The sequence below is a fragment of the Podarcis melisellensis genome, assembly GCF_964234715.1.
Source record: "Podarcis melisellensis genome assembly, chromosome: 2".
Lineage (NCBI taxonomy): Eukaryota > Metazoa > Chordata > Lepidosauria > Squamata > Lacertidae > Podarcis > Podarcis melisellensis.
This window is the reverse complement of record NC_138529.1, coordinates 49,989,314-50,006,112: the sequence shown is the minus strand read 5'-3', so window position 1 is coordinate 50,006,112 and position 16,799 is coordinate 49,989,314. Positions and strand designations below refer to the sequence as shown.

General features: G+C 45.7%; 2 protein-coding genes across 2 annotated transcripts in view; one reads left to right on the top strand and one right to left on the bottom strand.

Moving 5' to 3' along the window:
- STK10 (serine/threonine kinase 10) overlaps window positions 1-5,541 on the bottom strand; it is a 65,925-nt gene extending 60,384 nt beyond the window's left edge. The window contains exon 1 of the mRNA XM_081900032.1: window positions 5,219-5,541. Coding sequence (XP_081756158.1) covers window positions 5,219-5,374 — 156 coding nt within the window. The 5' untranslated portion in view covers window positions 5,375-5,541. The remainder of the gene's footprint in view (window positions 1-5,218) is intronic.
- A 4,912-nt stretch (window positions 5,542-10,453) lies between these two features.
- Window positions 10,454-15,010, top strand: EFCAB9 (EF-hand calcium binding domain 9). Its single transcript, XM_081900065.1, has 4 exons — window positions 10,454-10,634; window positions 12,125-12,273; window positions 13,588-13,764; window positions 14,630-15,010. Exons 1-4 carry the CDS (start codon window positions 10,499-10,501, stop codon window positions 14,783-14,785), a joined length of 618 nt encoding a protein of 205 aa, XP_081756191.1. The 5' UTR covers window positions 10,454-10,498; the 3' UTR covers window positions 14,786-15,010.
- The last annotated feature ends 1,789 nt before the right edge of the window (window positions 15,011-16,799 follow it).

Genomic DNA, 16,799 nt, shown 5'->3' with positions numbered 1-16,799 from the left:
GCCAGTTCAGAGAAACTAAATGATACCTGAAGCTCTCTCGGCCACAGTTCAGTTTAGGGTACCGGTGCTGCTGCAGCTATCCACCACTCAGGCTGCATGAGTCCCACCATGAAATATATATGGTTTCTATTACACAGCATTTCAACAAAATGGATGTTCTTATACAGCATGTTGCTTATATGCTATGTAGTTCAGTTTTCTTAGATTTAAACATCACTCTGTTGGGAGTGTTTTACGTACTCCTCAACCCGTCTCCCAATCAACTACTAAGAGAACTGCATATACAACTAGTTTCAGATTCTGGACAAGGATTCCAAGCTGATAATCTGACAACAAAGCTGCCACCCTCGCCATGGCATTCGGAGGGCAGGGAAGTCCCAATCTGCCCTGTTTGTGCAGGCTCAAAGGTCTCTGGGCTGTGGCTCAGCACCAGTGAATATTACTGGGCATACTCTGGAGCCTACGGGCACCCAAGCTTGCCATGCCCTCTTCCCATTCAGTTATAAAAGAAGTGAGGTAGGGAAGTCTCCCATGCATGCTTACTCACAGAAGTAAGTCCAACTGTCTTCAGTGAGGCTTATTTCCAAGCAAGTGTGCATAGGACTCCAACTTAAATCTGTTTATCTTTGAACAATTAAATTCCCTTCCAACCCAAAATTTTTACAAGAAGCTACTCATACATCAAGGACTGCCCATGTCAGCAAGGGGTGTAATCTGGCCCTGCAAAATGCTTAAATTCCACTATTTCAATGGGGAAAACCAAGCACAGGCCTAAAGCCACACTTTCCTGAGAGGTAAGCCCCGCTGAAAGCAGTGGGACAACTTCTGAGTAAGTTTGCAGTGGCTATTGTGCTGCATCTCTAGCCCACTGGAGCTCTGCTTGACTTTGGCTGGATTTAACAAGCAAACAGGAAAGGGGGCATAAAGAAGGAGTGAAAGGAGGTGGAGGAAATGGAAAAGTCTGATCAAGTGCAAAGAAAGGAGTGGAAGCTGAGCTCATTCCCTGAGTTTTTGTTTGAACAATGAAGCCCTTGCCCAAAGAAAAAATCATGTTTAAAAGACCATGAAGAGAAATCATGCTTAAACGACCATGAAGAAATTCATGTTGGGTATGAATGGCACAATGATGGGGTTGAGGAGTGGTGCACTCAATCAGAATTATTCCAGGGAGGCAACTATGTGTGTTGGTTTAGCTGCAATCTTATGCCAATTTATAAGAAGCAAGCCCCACTGAACCAAATGTACAAGATTGTGGTGTCTTAAAAGTTAAGCTTTTTTGGGCCAGAGCCCACAACTACTGGGGGAGATGGACAGTCTTGGCAGAAGACATACACAGAACAAAGGGAAGGGGGTCAGGAAGGCTGTTGGGGGGTTAGTTGTGATAATTCTTGCAGGGAAATAACCAGAGCATGGCCTTTAGACACACTTGAAAAGATCCATTTAAATTAATGTTAATTTCCAAATAAATGCTTTTTAACAGTGAGCTACAGTATTCCCAGAGTGACACATTCCTCCAGCTGGTATCACAGACTGGGTACCTCTCCCATTCCCTGTTTCTTTCTCTTTTATTGATGAGTGCAGTGCTTCCCCCATCCAGTCTTTTTTAAAACAACAACAACACAAAAACAGAACAGGGACAACTAGCTGAAAATAAAATTATCCACATCATAATGCCACCATCCAAATTTATGATATGACTGCTTTGGAATACTGTGTACTGTCCTGATCATCTCACATCAGAAAAGATATTGCGGAGTTGGGAAATGTTCAGAAAGGGGTGGCTGACATGGAGCAACAGGACCGAGCAACTCCCCTATGATAGGTGGGCATTTGCTCCCACAGGAGACAGTGGTGGCCACCAACTTGGGTGGTTTTAAAGGAGGATTAGACAAATTGATGGAGGATATGGCTATCCAATGGCTACTAACCCCGAGTGCTATGTTCTACCTTCACTGTTGGAGCCAGTATGCTTTTGAGTATCAGCTGCTGGAGAACAGGATGCTGGACTAGATGAGATACTGGCCTGATCCAGCAGGTCTCATCTTACTTTCTTAGCAGGATAGGCTTCTGGCATAAATGAGTGATTTCCAGAGACTTGCAGCAGCATTTTAGTCTGACAGTGGCAGTCTCTATCTACATTGCTTCTACTAAACACAAAAGTTAAATGCTTTTCTGAATTGTAACAGGAAAGGCGGTTTATTACTCTTGTGGTTTGGATGGAAACACCAATTCTTGCCTTCCTGGGAACACACATGCATCACATGATTTAAATAGTTTACCACAATGGATTCTAGACAGCCATTATTTTGTGTAGTCAACAGAATTGTCAAAGAACCTACAAGAACCTTTGCATATTGCTTAAGCCAGCTTTAGCCAACCTTCTGCCCTCCAGGTGTTTTGGACTACAACTCACCTCAGCCCCAATTAGCATGCTGGCTATCAGGTTGGCTAAGTCTGCCTTGTGCAATTGTGGCAGTGTTATCTGTTGCAACTGCTGAAAAACAGGTCAATTTTTTATTCTTACCGGTACTTCCACAAAAAGGGAGCTGCGGTCCCTGCACTACACCAGCCATTTCAGCAATGCAGTTACTGACTTTGTACTTCACTCACTAAGGGCAGGGATCCAAGCCAGTTCCCTTCATCTCTAAAGTCTAACGTATGGCCAGACTCCATCACTAGCCTCACCTTACAGTACCACCTCTACTTGCCCAAGCCCCAGTCGGGCTCTTGCTAATCTTGTTCCCCAGAAATCTGTCTTCAATCTAGCAGCATTCATATCCCCCCTGCAAATGAGTCCAGCTGGCCTCTTATTAGCTTCTAGTCACTATTACTAACAAGATTTGCCAAGTCAATCCAGGCTCCCCAAAAGGATTTGTCTGGTAAAGTTGAAGACAGCTCTAGATTCAACACCCGAAGACACTCAAATGGGGGAAGTGGGGGCGGGGGAGGAAAGAAGTCCGAACATTTTTATATATGTAAATATAAAGCACTAAGACCAACATCTGGAACAGCAAGTGACCTGTAGAGTAGAGCATCTCCCTGACATTTTATAAATAAAGCTGCCCATTATCATGAATTGGACCCAATTAGTTGACTCAGCTGAGAAAATCTATGTGGCAGAGAGCAGCCTTCCCCAACCTGAAGTTCTTCAGATGTTTTTGACTATAACTCAGTCTCCCATCACCCCCAACCTGGTGCCCTCTAGGCGTTATGAACCACAGCTGTTCTCAGCATGCTGACAACAGCTGTAGATCTTAACACCTAGAGGGTGCCAGGTTGGGGGAGACCGATGAACTATCCATCTAGAAATACCTACTAGCAGCAACTTGATGTGCCTTGCTGAAACATACTGGGACTGAGCATCTGGGGTTCCTGCTCAGAGTAGCTTACAATCTAAAAGAGAGAGGTGTTGGATCAGAGGCAGGGAGAATAGAACAACAAAATGCAGGGCACCCCTAAATCTGCACTACCTCTTTAATCCAAGATTACTCCACATCCCCCCTGAAGGAACACACAGTCTATATGATTTACAGACTTCTGGCAAGACATGTGCTCCTGCAGGGGGGGGGACCCCCACTACATGGACATAAAGAAAGAGGACACTTGATCCCCAACTCCGTCTCCACCTGTTGCCGTGAATGTCACTCTCATAAGAAGCAAGGATAAATTAAAAATTATTTCGCGGAATATTTTCTTTCATCCCCCATTGCCCAACACCATTCCTACATGAAACGAAACCCAGTAAGAATTTGCTACTAACCAAATGGAAGAAGGATTTAACCTTCTTTCAAGGCTTTGCAGGCTGCATGAATGTGACAGCAGCTATGGGAGGCTACTAGCTGTGATCGCTTTCCAGGGCCAGAAGCGGCATGCCTATGAATACCACTTGCTGGGGGAAATCGGCAAAAGAGGGCAACTCTACAGTGGTACCTCGGGTTAAGTACTTAATTCGTTCCAGAGGTCTGTTCTTAACCTGAAGCACCACTTTAGCTAATGGGGCCTCCTGCTGCTGCCGCGCCACTGGAGCACAATTTCTGTTCTCATCCTGAAGCAAAGTTCTTAACCCGAGGTAATATTTCTGGGTTAGCAGAGTCTGTAACCTGAAGCGTATGTAACCTGAAGCGTATGTAACCCGAGGTACCACTGTAGTTATATCCTGCACAGGCACGGGCCCTACCATTGGCCAGCTGTGTCTGGGTGCCATGGTGGGGCATCAAATTATTAAGTTATTTAGTTTAATATTTATTGTACTTTTACTGTTGGAGAAGAGGAGCTTTCTACCTTAAGTGCCAGAATAACTTGGCTATGCTTTAGCACTTTAACTGGTTCAAGCAGCAAAGTATTTAGGGCCGGCCCTTGCAGCTTCTGGTTGGCCAGTGGCCTGGCCTATGCTGGACCAGAGAGGCCTTTGGTTGGATCTAGCAGGTCTCTGCCTATTTCTCCTTGCAATACTTAATGCATTTCAGTCACTGAACTGTATTATTCACACTGGTAGGAACAATATATCTCTATCCAGGATGGTTTGCACAGACTTGCCATGTGTACAAGGAGTAAAGTTATCCAAACAAAATCTGTATGCACACAGCTGTGGAGTTTGCAGGATTCCTCAACCCACTAAAAAGCCGGGAGAGGGGGATTGGGAAAGGCAGTGATCATTCTGATCTATCCACGTGTGTTCCCGATGCAAAAGTTAACTCACACCACGGGATATAGATAAGTTTCACATTTACGAATGCCCGAATCCAGCTTCACACAGGAGTTGAAGCAGTTAAGGAGAGAAGGAAAGGCACTTCTTCAAAGAGGACGAGTTACTTGTGAAAGTGACATGCTACAAGATAATTTACCCCCTCCCCCTTTCTCAGAGTACAGCAACAGAAGTATAACAACTTATCCTGTAGATATGAAACGAAACCCCTAAGTGTTTGGGGAGAACTCCACGTGACTTTGGTGAAAATGAACTCGCAGCTCCACTGAGAAAAGTCTCGTGTCACGGCTCGCCACCCTCCGAACCGCATACGTTGCTGCCTAACGCGGTTTGCAATGTGTTCTTGTGAACGCGAGAGAGACTCGAGAGATCCCACGCGCCAGCCTTTCCTTCTTCGTTTCGTGAAGTTGCCGGTTCATTTACCTTTTTACCTTACCCCACCAAGCAAACCCCACGCGCCTACAAGGCGCGCCGAACTCGAACTCGCTCCCGCCACCGTATCTTCTTGCTCACCTTGTACACTTTGCCGAAGGCGCCGTCGCCCAGCTCTCCGACGATCTCCCACACCTCGTTGGGATCCAGGTCCCGGCAAACGTGCTCATACTCCTTGGATCGGCGCTTCTCGAAGGCAGAGAGGCGCAGGATGCGGCGGAAATTGGCGAACGCCATGGCACTGCCCCGGGCTGGCCCTCGATGGTCCGACCATAAACCGAGAGGGCAGAAGCGAAACGGGTCCGGCGAGCCAGCAGGCGCTGCGGTCGGCTAGTCCGCGAGAGGCAGCAGGCACCGGCTGCTTGGGCGGCAGCTCTCGAACCCAGAGCCGCTCTGGAGAGGAGCGCGCAGCGGGCAAGAGCAACTCTTGCCCGGCAGACGGTGTCTCGGCTGGGAAAGCGAAAGGATCGGCTCAGCCTGCTCGGCTGCCTCTCTCTGCGCTTCCGCGGCCACGCGTGGCGCGCCCCCTCGCAGGAGCCGGCGCTCCGCAGCGACCACCCCGGGGCCGCTCCGGCCGGGGAAGAGAGCGCTCAAGGCGAGCGCGTGGAGTGGCCTCGCAGCGCCGCTTCACCTGCTGGGGCTTGGGCGCGCATCTCTGCCCCCGCCCCGTCCTGGCCACACCGGGAGCCCTCCGCGTCCCGCTCGCCCCGCCTCCTCCTCTCGGAGCCGCCACTTGCGCGTCTTTCCTGGCCCCGCCCCGGAGCCGTGGGTCGTGTCAGCCCGCCCCTCGCTCGACCAAGCGGCCCTCCGCCGCTTCCACAGCGTCCCTCCTTCGCAAACACCCCTCGCAAGGGGCCAAGGGAATTGTAGTTTCCGTTTCCGATTCCTTTGCCCCTGCTGGGGATCGGGAAGAAGAGGGGTCTCTCCAGGAAGGGAAGCCACCCGGCGAGCAAGCGAGCGGTCCCGGCTGGCGCTCCAGTGGCTTCGTGGCTAAGACGTGCAACGGAGCTCCAGTCCGCCCCGCGAGGAGGCTTAAGCTGAAAGCGGGACGTTATCTCGTGCGCCGCCGCCACACTTTCTAACTCTGGGAAACCCGGGAGGATTAAAGATTAAATCACTTCTTGGGAAATGTCGGAAGGGAGCTAAAAATGTGCGTGTCGGGGAAAGTGTCCTAAAGGAACTTCGAGAAGCGATCTAGCAACCCCGCTTACCTGGGAGGGAGCGCCACTGAATGGAACAGGAGTTCCCTTTGAGCAGACTTGGCTCAGGTGATGGAGCTGTAAATGTCATCCTTGAGCAGAGAGTCTCTTATTCAGATAACGATTTGTAAATTGTAGCTCTGCATTGATTAGCAACACTAGCTTTAGGGTTGCAAAAACACACAGACCCGCCCCCTACTGCGTTCCTGAAGGGTGGTAGAAGCGGTATTTGAATGGGTGTCTTTGTAAACAACCAATATTTGTGTGGAATTAATAATATTACCACTAGTACCCATGGTTTGGTGGCAGTGGCTTACAGTCACCTAATTCAGAATACAGTGGTTACAGACGCTTCAGGTTACAGACTCCACTAACCCAGAAATAGTACCTCAGGTTGAGAACTTTGCTTCAGGATGAGAACAGAAATCGTGCGGCAGCAGTGGGAGGCCCCATTAGCTAAAGTGGTACCTCAGGCTAAGAACAGTTTCAGGTTAAGAACGAACCTCCAGAACAAATTAAGTTCTTAACCCGAGGTACCACCGTACTGTAATTGAAGCCGCTCCACCCATGAGGCTGGGTGAAGCGCTCGCCTCAGGCGGCGGAAGTGCAGGAGATGGCACTCTGCTCACTCCACTGCTTCTGTCACCACCAGAACGCCACCCACTTGCTGGCCACACGGAAGTGTTATGGTGCGTGGTGCTGCTAATCATCTTAGTCACCCCAAGGCAGAGGAGCCAAGCGGCAACACTTTGTGGAACCCCCTGGCTTTTGCCGAACCTGGTGGGAGCTGGGGTGTTGAAGTGGTGGTGGCGTGGCATGGCGGGAGCAGTGGGGAGAGAGCAGGAGGCGGCAATTCCCTTTTTGCCTCAGGTGGCAGAACAGGCCAGGACGGGCCACCTCTGATTGTAATATAAAATTATTCAGAATAGCATGTATTTAGTGGATTTCATACAACATAACACACACACACACACCTATTATAAGTCATGCCAAATTTACCTTGCAAAAATGTCAAGGAGTAAGTTAGACAGGGTTATAGGAAGCAAATATGAACCAATTACAGCTGTAATCAATGACCATTTGCTGAACCTGTCTTCTGAGGGCCCTGCTCTCTCCTTTGGTTTCTTCTAAGCTCACTTCTGTAGTTTCTGAGGTCTCTGTATGATCTTTCCAGCTTCAGGATTGCCTGATTTACTCTGATGACCTTTGTTACTCTGGCACGTAGCTTGCAACTCCACTATGACCTCACAGAGGCTTAGAGTATCACGTCCCTTTGGCTGCCATTGGCTTAGTACCTCTCCTCTCACAATGGGGTTTTGCAAAGGTACTACTGTATCCGGCAGCTGGACTGATAGGATAATGTTAGAGAAACCTGTTTTGAGATCCATGAACCAGTTTTACTAAATGAAACATATACTTTGACTTAACTGGACCTTGAACAAATATTCTACTAGATCAGTACAGTAGTCTTGGCAGAAACAGACCACTTCTGCTGCTCATACACACTAACAAATGTAAATGAATAGGGACATCTAGAGGAACTGCTTGGAATTACAGAATTTGGAAATGACAGGACTTGCTATGTGGTAAATCTTCACTAGCTTTGCCAGTTGCCAATTTGGCTGTGCATCTTGTGACCCACCAGACTGAATCATCTCCAGCTGGGGTGGGAAAAGCTCCTGGTCTGAAACCCCAGGGTTCTGCTTTTCCACCCAGGGGCCACATTCCCTCCTGACCACTCTTCTAGGGGCCAGTTCGACACATGCTCATACATCCTCCTCTATTCTCCATCCCCGTAGCAAGATGGCATTCTTAAAGGACACATTCATGTCTGGCAAAAAAACCACCCAATAAGGTGCGAAGCCTAGCAAAAATGTATCATACTCATGATAATAAATGCTGGAAATGTAAGGAAAAAGAAGGAACCTTTTACCACATGTGGTGGACGTGCCCCAAGGTAAAAGACTTATGGGAAAGGATTTATAATGAACTGAAAAAAGTGTTGAAAAACACATTTATTAAGAAACCAGAAGCCTTTTTACTTGGTATGGTGGGGGGTGAAATCCCCAAAAAGGATGTTACTTTTTTTCTGTATGCTACAACAGCTGCGAGAATATTACTAGCGAAGAATTGGAAGAAACAAGATTTACCAACTATCGAAGAATGGCAGATGAAAATGATGGACTATATGGAATTTGCCGAACTGACTGGGAGACTCCGGGACCAGAGAGAAGAGACGGTGGAAGAAGATTGGAAGAAGTTTAAAGAATATTTGAAAAAATATGTTAATATTTACCTAAATCTTAGAATAGCTTTGGAAGTGGATATAGGCTGTAGGGTTAGAAGTAGAAGATAGTGTATTTTAAAACAGTATTATTTGTAAGGGATAATATGTAAAGATTTTAATGGTAAAAGTAAGTGTGATAAAAAAATGGTTAAAAATTATGATATATGTAAACTGCTAAAGATGAGGTAAAATGAAAATCAGATAGGGGGGACTTGGGGAAGATCACCTAACAATGTTTAGAAAAAATAAGAATAAGACAAGAATTTTTATTGTTTGTTTTTCTGTTTGTGTTGTTTGTTAGTGTTACAAAATGAATAAAACATTTTGGGGGAGAAAATGAGGTGTGAAGCCAGGCCACTGAGGGCCATGGCCTGGGGAGAGTACCGACAACGAGAGAGAGAGAGAGAGAGAGAGAGAGAGAGAGAGAGAGGCCTAAATAGCAGCATTTGACCCCCAGGACTGAGGTTCCTCACTCCCGGTATTGAGTAGATGGTATGGTCTAAATGGACCAAAGGTCTGCCTGTATAAGACAGATTTCTAAGCACTGTAGCCTGTCAGATATTGAACCCTGTTTTTGCATCTCCAGGAAGAAAGCACAAATAATGATCCAAGCCCTGAGAGCCTGCCGTAAGTGGCAGGTAGACTGTTCGGCTTGGTGGGTTATAAGTTGTTACTATTCTTTATGTTTTACATTGATGTTGTGGGTTTTTGTATGCTGTTAGCTGTAATTCGTGTTTCCTTTTTGGGGTATGAAAAGCAAGATATACATTTAAAAAAAAAATTGCAAAAACAAGTAATTTGTGATGCCCTGAGTTACAGCTTCACAATGCCCCGTGTAGAAAGATTAACAATGACTGATACCAACAGGGGGCAACCCCACCTAGCCCCTGCAATGAGAGCAGACAGCTGATAATGTGAGAAAGCCACTTTCAAATCACTGTTAAGCTTCAAACCTCCCTGGGTGGCCTTGAGCAACTCTCTCTCAATTCCTCTGACCTATCTGGGCCATTGTGGGCTAACACAACACAGAGGGCTCTGGGCGAAGGATGATGTTACCCAGAAACGTAAGATGTTCTCATGACATTTCCTTAGACAAGAAGACCCTTCCAAGTCTACAATACTAAAGGGCAGTCCATGCAAAGTTTACATCAGGATTGTGGAAAAGACTCAGAATTCATAGTTTAATGTCTGGTAGTAAGGTGGCCAGGTGAAAAAAATAAGACGAGGCACCTGCACCTTTAACAGCTGTGTGGAGGGAGGAATTGATGCAGGTGTTGCTTGGATTGCTAGTTACACATGCTGAAATTGGCCCTTCTGCCTAATTATTAAAGGTGCAGGAGCCCTGTCTGCTTTTTTCAACTGACCATCCTACTGGGCACACAAGCTATGGAGCCCAAACCTGTGCAGTGCACTTTCTGCCCCTATCCCTTTTCTGTTTCTACCTTCACCTTGAAGATTGCAATTTGAGGGAAGGTAAAATGCACAGATCAATCAATCCACAGAGCAGGAGCACGTTCAGACTCCAAATCATCCTACCACCACCAATGGTCAGCGATTATGGGAGTTGTAGTCTGGAGACCCAGAGTTTCCACTCCCAGCCTTAATCCAACTGATTTCAATGTGACAACTCCCCCCCGTTTTCTGTGGACTGTTCCAAAAGTATTAATACTTGATCATTTCCAGTTTTGTTCATGTATTGCCCCTGGGTTCCTTATGGCAGAGAGCACCCATTTTGAACACGGTAGAAGTGGGGAGAGGGTTGCTCTTTTCATCCTCCTGTTCTGGTTCCAAGGTGGAATTCTTTGACTGTGATGCAGGCGTCGCCGTGAATACCTGCCAGCGTTCCGCAGGTGAACGGTTTTCATTGTCGGCAAGATGAAGCTGAAACCCAAATGCTTCCTGCACTTTTTGTGTTTGGATAAAATCTACTGCTTGTTATCTGTCAGAAATGCAAGGGCACTGGCGTCCTACTTTCAACTGCTCGATGTTCACAAAAATAATTCTCTGAATGGTAAGTTTCACACAGCAGCTAAAGTTAGGCCACAAAGGTGTGAACTGAAACTCCCAGCATCATTTCACTTTGCCTTCAAGCAGTTGCTGCCCCTCAGATCAGCTAGAAAGAGGGACTTCACGAGCTAATTGATCGGAAGAGGGAGGTGGGGATCAGAGCAGAGTGCATGAACTCTGGAGTATGTCTTCAGAAACGAAGCCTGTGGTTTTTCATTCTTAAGGCGTTTGGCCACAAGCCAGATTATAAAAAGAACCACCCCAGACTGGAGCAAATATCTGGGAGGGTACGCTATTAGCACTGCTGGGCAGGCAAGATACCCTTGGTAAGTTTACACACAAAATGTGGAGGCATAAACTTTCCCTTCGTTGTCCCTAGTATCTGGAATTCAGAGGGCAAAACTAGGTTTAACAGCAGTGGCCCAACATGCAGAATTGGGTCTGACAATAAATTCCTGTAACGACAGGGTGTGGTTTGGAGATTTAAGTGTAGGGCGGGTGGCTGTGGAGAACAGAACTTTTTCCTTTGCTTTCCACCTGCTGAAAATATACAGGTTTTCTTTTTTAAAAAACCCTATAGTTTTTTAAAAACTGGAAGAAACCCACACTGGAAGAAAAAATGGCTTATTAAAAAGCTATTTTGAGCGACAAAGCATGGCTGCAGAAGGGTTCAGCCTCCTGCTGGCATACTGTGATTTGAAGTGTCATCGTTGCATCTAGCTGCTCCTCAATGTTGTAGCTCAGAATTCATCTGCTCATAATCCATTCCTGGGGCAAACGTAGGAGTGGGTGCTTTATGAATATCGCCTCTCCTAACCTATGCTTTGAATATAAGCACAATATGATGAGTATGTGTTTTCAAGTAAAATCATCTTCAATTGATGGCTCTTTAATGAGCATCAGTACTAGTTCTGCGACCACTTTCAGACCTCAGATTGCACTGCCCATACACTTTGAGGATTACGCGAGGCAAATGAAACTGTACGTCTCTTTCCAACTAATGCTTGCCAAACATTTTGTGCCAATCAGTTCAAAGGGGGAAGCTGATCTCCATGTTGTGAGAACATTTATTGCTAGGGGAGTGTGTTACCAAGATGCTCAGTATAACTGGAACTTTGCACATGCCTCAAGACTGTGTGCATTTTGGCTTTGCTCTTGAGCCATGAGATATGGCCTAAACTGACCCTGCCCCTCTGCCATATCTATTGCAAGCAGGTGCTCTCATTGAGTCTTAAAGTAATGGAGGCAACCTGCACCAATCACCTTCTTCTGTAGTCCGATTGCCTAAACTTACATTTCCTGGGAAAGTGCTTATTCCTTTCTTGTAGATAAAGTTGATTATTAAGAGCATGCTCTGATTTACCAGGCAGTAAAAAGAGGTCTCCTGGTCGTTCTGTTGTGGGGAAACCACATTGTATTCTGAGATGAATATGTAATTAAAGATGTATTTAAGGACATATTTAAAACACACATTTTTATGTGGATTTCCCCCAGATCTGCAGTTTTACAACTTTCTCCACTATGTAACTGACCTGAGCAAGGCTCAGATCATGCTGGTGTTTGACCTACTGGACTGGGATGGCAAAGGGGAGGTCAACTTTGATGAATTCTACATGTTGGTGTGCATCATAATGTCCCATGAGGTAAAGTTAACTTAGCAATTCCAGGCTGGGCTGGGGTAGGGGAGATACTTCTGGCAGCAGAAAAGGTAGTAATGTTCAGTACAGTATGTTTTGAATTCTATTTAGCTGAATAGGGGGCATTAAATGTAATATGGAGCCAGAGAGAATACATGCCCACAGAGCACTAAGAAAAAACAAACAAACCTTAGTTCTGGCATCACTAATGTGGTATCCATTGGTGTCACTACACTCCCAGGCACCTGCCATGGGGCTTGTCAATGCCCCCTGCAGCTCCCCCCCTTTTTAAAGTGCATTTGCTTGTCTTGGGGAGGGGTAGCTTGTTACCACATTTTATTTATTCTTCTGTGAAATGGGTATTTTGAAGTGTCTATGAGGGTTTTAGATTTCCATATGTGTGCCTGGGCCACAAAAGATTGTGAGCCCATGCCTTTGTTCATCCTAATGCAGTGTTAGCCAAACTTGGGTCTCCAGCTGTTTTGGGACTACAGTTCCCATCATCCCTGACCACTGATCTTGCTAGCTAGGGATGATGGGAGTTGTAGTCCCAAAACAGCTGGAGGCCCAAGTTTGGCCAACCACTGATCAGGCATGATCATGGTTGAGGAAACTGGAAATTGTCAGGCCTGCACACTGCTCCCCTTCTCCTTCCCTCGCATCCACCCACCCACCCACCCACCCTGCCCAGCTTTAACACAAAGATGCTAGTTTGTGTTAAACAGAGGTCTCCATTACATTCAAAAAAGGGAACTCTCATTTAATGGTGGCTTACTAAGCTGGATCAGATTGTGGTTTAAAATCCTGGTTAGTAAACCAATATTTAAATCAGATCTCTACTTTGAAGCTGGCATCTGAGGGAGAATTAGGATCTCTGCACTGAAGCCAACACATGAGGAAGTGGGGGGAGGGGCACACACCAAAGGAGACATCATACTGTGCAGGATTCTCAATGCATTGCCAGTTCCAAAGTTCTTGGACAACCTCAATTTCATCTTTTATTAAACTGATCTGGGCAAATCTAGTGCTTCAGTTCCTACAGGAACCACGGCATTTTGGAGACTACAAATTCTGTTCTTGTCAGCGAGGTTTATCCTAGTTTCACCATTTGAGACAATGGTCCCATTGCTCTTAATAGCAACCTCAAAGAAAACAAAACACAAAGACTAGAATGTGCAGATGAGGAATGTTAAAAAGTCTTCCCCCCCCCCCCAATAATATCAGAGTAACATACGTGCCAATGCTTGGGTTTTATACTGCTGGAATTATTATTTTTTAAAGAAACTTAATTTCTACTCTAACTTCTCTTTCTGGGATCAGAACCACCTTGAAAAGCAGTTCATGTATCGTCATTGTCATCCGGTTTTTGAGCTGCTGGACATTGATGGAGGGCACACAGTTGGCCCGGCAGAGTTCCAATCCACTCGCTTCCTCTTTAATATTAAAAAGACCGAGCTGAGTCAGATATTCAAGGACTTTGACATCTCTGGTGATGAGGTAACATTGTGTGTGCCTGTTGGTAGGTGAGAGTGAGAGAACAAATGCCTGGGGATATGTGGGTTCAGGGGCATAGCCAAGCGGGGCAGGGAGGGGCAGTGAAACAATAAAAATACTTAACTGACCAATCACATCAGTTCTTCCCCCCTAACAAAAGTTCTACCCCCAAAAAAAACCCTGGCTATGCCCATGTGTGGGTTCCTCCCCTGCCCCCCTATATTGCCCCATCTTAATAAGTCTTTGACTTTTATTAGGCTGAAGAAGCCTCATCTAAGACTGCAACAACACGCACTATTGTTCTCTGAGATGTCATGTGATTGACAGGTGGGTGGCAGTCCTGCCCACCTGACAAACTTGGGATTTTTTTTTAATTAAAAACATCCAGTCGCCAGCCACATTCAGTCCCACACACTCATTTTATAACCCCATTCAGAAGTCCATGGTAGGATTAGTTTATGTTCACAAGAATACCATGCACAATCCTGAGCTCCCTTTTATCAACTTGGCAGCTCCTCATGAAATTGCTGGTTCCTCTGTGTGCAGGAACCATACCACACACATGAAAGGCATGCTAGCCTTAGACTTGCTTACCCATCGAAGATTCAGAGTTAATTATAGCAGACGTTACAGAAACACATGTAAGAAATTCCATTTGTCCATTTGATAATGCAGGCCATAATGCCTACAAAAAAATTCTCGACTAGAGAGATCTGAGGTTTACCTTCAAGACCACCTCAGAAGGGCAGAGAGAAGACTTAAAGGGAAGGATGGAAAACGCCACGTTCCTCCCATAGAATACTTGTTTATGAACTAGCCATTGATATTTCACTAAACTGCAATATTACCTATTCCTTTCCATCACCAGCAACTGAACTACAAGGAGTTCAGGATGTTCACTATCTTCTGCATTGACCGACAACAGAGGAAGGCAAGGGAGAAACTGAGGAAGCAGATAGCTAAGGCTGAAGCTGCAGCGGCAGAAGCAGAATCATTATCTGAATTTTCTTTCAGTGACCTTTAATTACATATGGAAGAAAAGAGTGTTGTTTCCCCGGCAGCCAGAAATTTAAAAAACAAAATAACCCGTCTCCACACCACATGAAGCAGAACACACGATAAACACTCATTAAAAACAATTTGCAGGCTGTTTACAAAGATCAGAAGAGAACAGTGAGAATAAAATGTGTGTTGGGCTATATAAACACAATAACTTTCTAAATAAATAAAGGTTAGTTTTTCAAAAAAAGAGCCATCCATGCTAGATTGTTTATTCTTACTGCAAGAAGACCCACACTGACTTCCCCCCCTCCTCTTTCTGCTCCCCACCCCAACAGCCTGCTCTGGAGGATAGAGGGAACTCTCCAAAACATGGCATTGGCGGGGGGTGGGGGTGGGTTGGCGGCAGCGGAAGAGAAGAAAACCCATTGTGTAGTCAGACGTCCTTCTGCTAATGGGACAATTCCATTGACAAAACCCCAAGTGAGAATCTGTAGCCATCTCTCTCTCCCCCTCTCCTGCCACAAATGCACACCCTGCTTTTTTCAATGCAGCACTAGGAGGAATGTTCTATCAGTGCAGGGATTTATCTGGGCACAATAGAACATTACCCTCCTCTCCTCTCCTCTCCTCCCCCCAAACTGTTCTGTGGAGTTTCCCCAACCCTCTAGAACAAATTTGGAGAAGGTACAGGATATGCATGGGGAGTGGGCAAGTCCCACTGCACTAGCACAAACATTTAGTTGAATACCGCCCATTACTCTGTTGTAATACATTGATATGATGCAAGAGTTTAAAGTGTCACCTACAAAGTTCTAAACCCAAGAGTTCTTAAGAGAGTTTAAAAACAGCAGCAGAATATAACCAAGAAGGCTTTTGCTGAGACCCTTCTCAGACAGCAGTGGGACCCAAGGGAGAGCACTCGATGCAGAACAAAGGTTGGACCATGGATTGTATAACAGCATCGTAATTATCAGCAATTTTATTTTCAATTCCTTTCCTAATGATCCCCAGCATAGGATTTTCCTTTTTCACAGCAGTCACATATTAAGTCCACATCTTCATTGAGCTATCCACTACAACCTCAAGGTCTTGTTCAGTCACGGCCAGTTCAGACCCTCAGTGCTTGCCAAATACCTGGGAAAACAAAAATATCCTTGCCTGGTGCCAAAGCAATTGCAGGCAGGCTTCCCTGGGTAAAATGGGTGGCTACTACAAAAGGCCTTTTCTCGTGTTGCCATCCTTTAGACCTTCCTTGAACGCAGAATGACAGAAAGAGCTTCAGATGATGATCTCAAGGGTTGGGCAAGTTTGAGGTCTTTTAGGTAGAGTGATGATCAAAACCATCAGATATCTGGGCACCACAAGAACATCATTTCAGAGGACATCCCCCAGATCATGAGAATGCAGGGAGGGACAAGGAAATGTTTTACCCTACAAGATGTTCATTTAGATCAATGGAAATAACAACTACTTTGTATTAAGGTTAGCAAAGTGGAAACCCCTCCCCTCCCACATTCAGATAACTCGCAGTTTGAAAGAAAGCATAACCTGTGCGACAAAAATTAAAAGGAAATAGAGAAGCGCCAAATTCTGAAGGGGTCACTGCAATGTAAGGTGTCCTGCCAAAGGTTACTTCGTGAATGAATGGCTGCAGCAAGGTGTAAACTAGGATCTTCCAATCCTGTACTCTCAGTTGTCATGCTATACCTGCTTAAATTCTACTCTTCCCAGAGATGAAGAGGTTTCAGCAAAATAATCACCATCTCTGGTTGTCAAGATTTAACCTCTGGGTTTTTCTCCAAGGCAGTTAGTGTCTGTTTGCTTGCACTCTCTCTCTCTCCCCACCTCCCTAAGGGGTCCTGAATTTAAGGCAATTATCTAGGTATTACCATGGCTATAATTTTAATATATTCAACAGCTCATTTGAACTTCCTATCAAGGATGATTCAAATCAGATTGCCTGGTTTGGATCAAATTTATGCTAAACCTCATTTAGTTTATGCTCACATGCATGGCTAGCTGTTTTAGAAATTAAA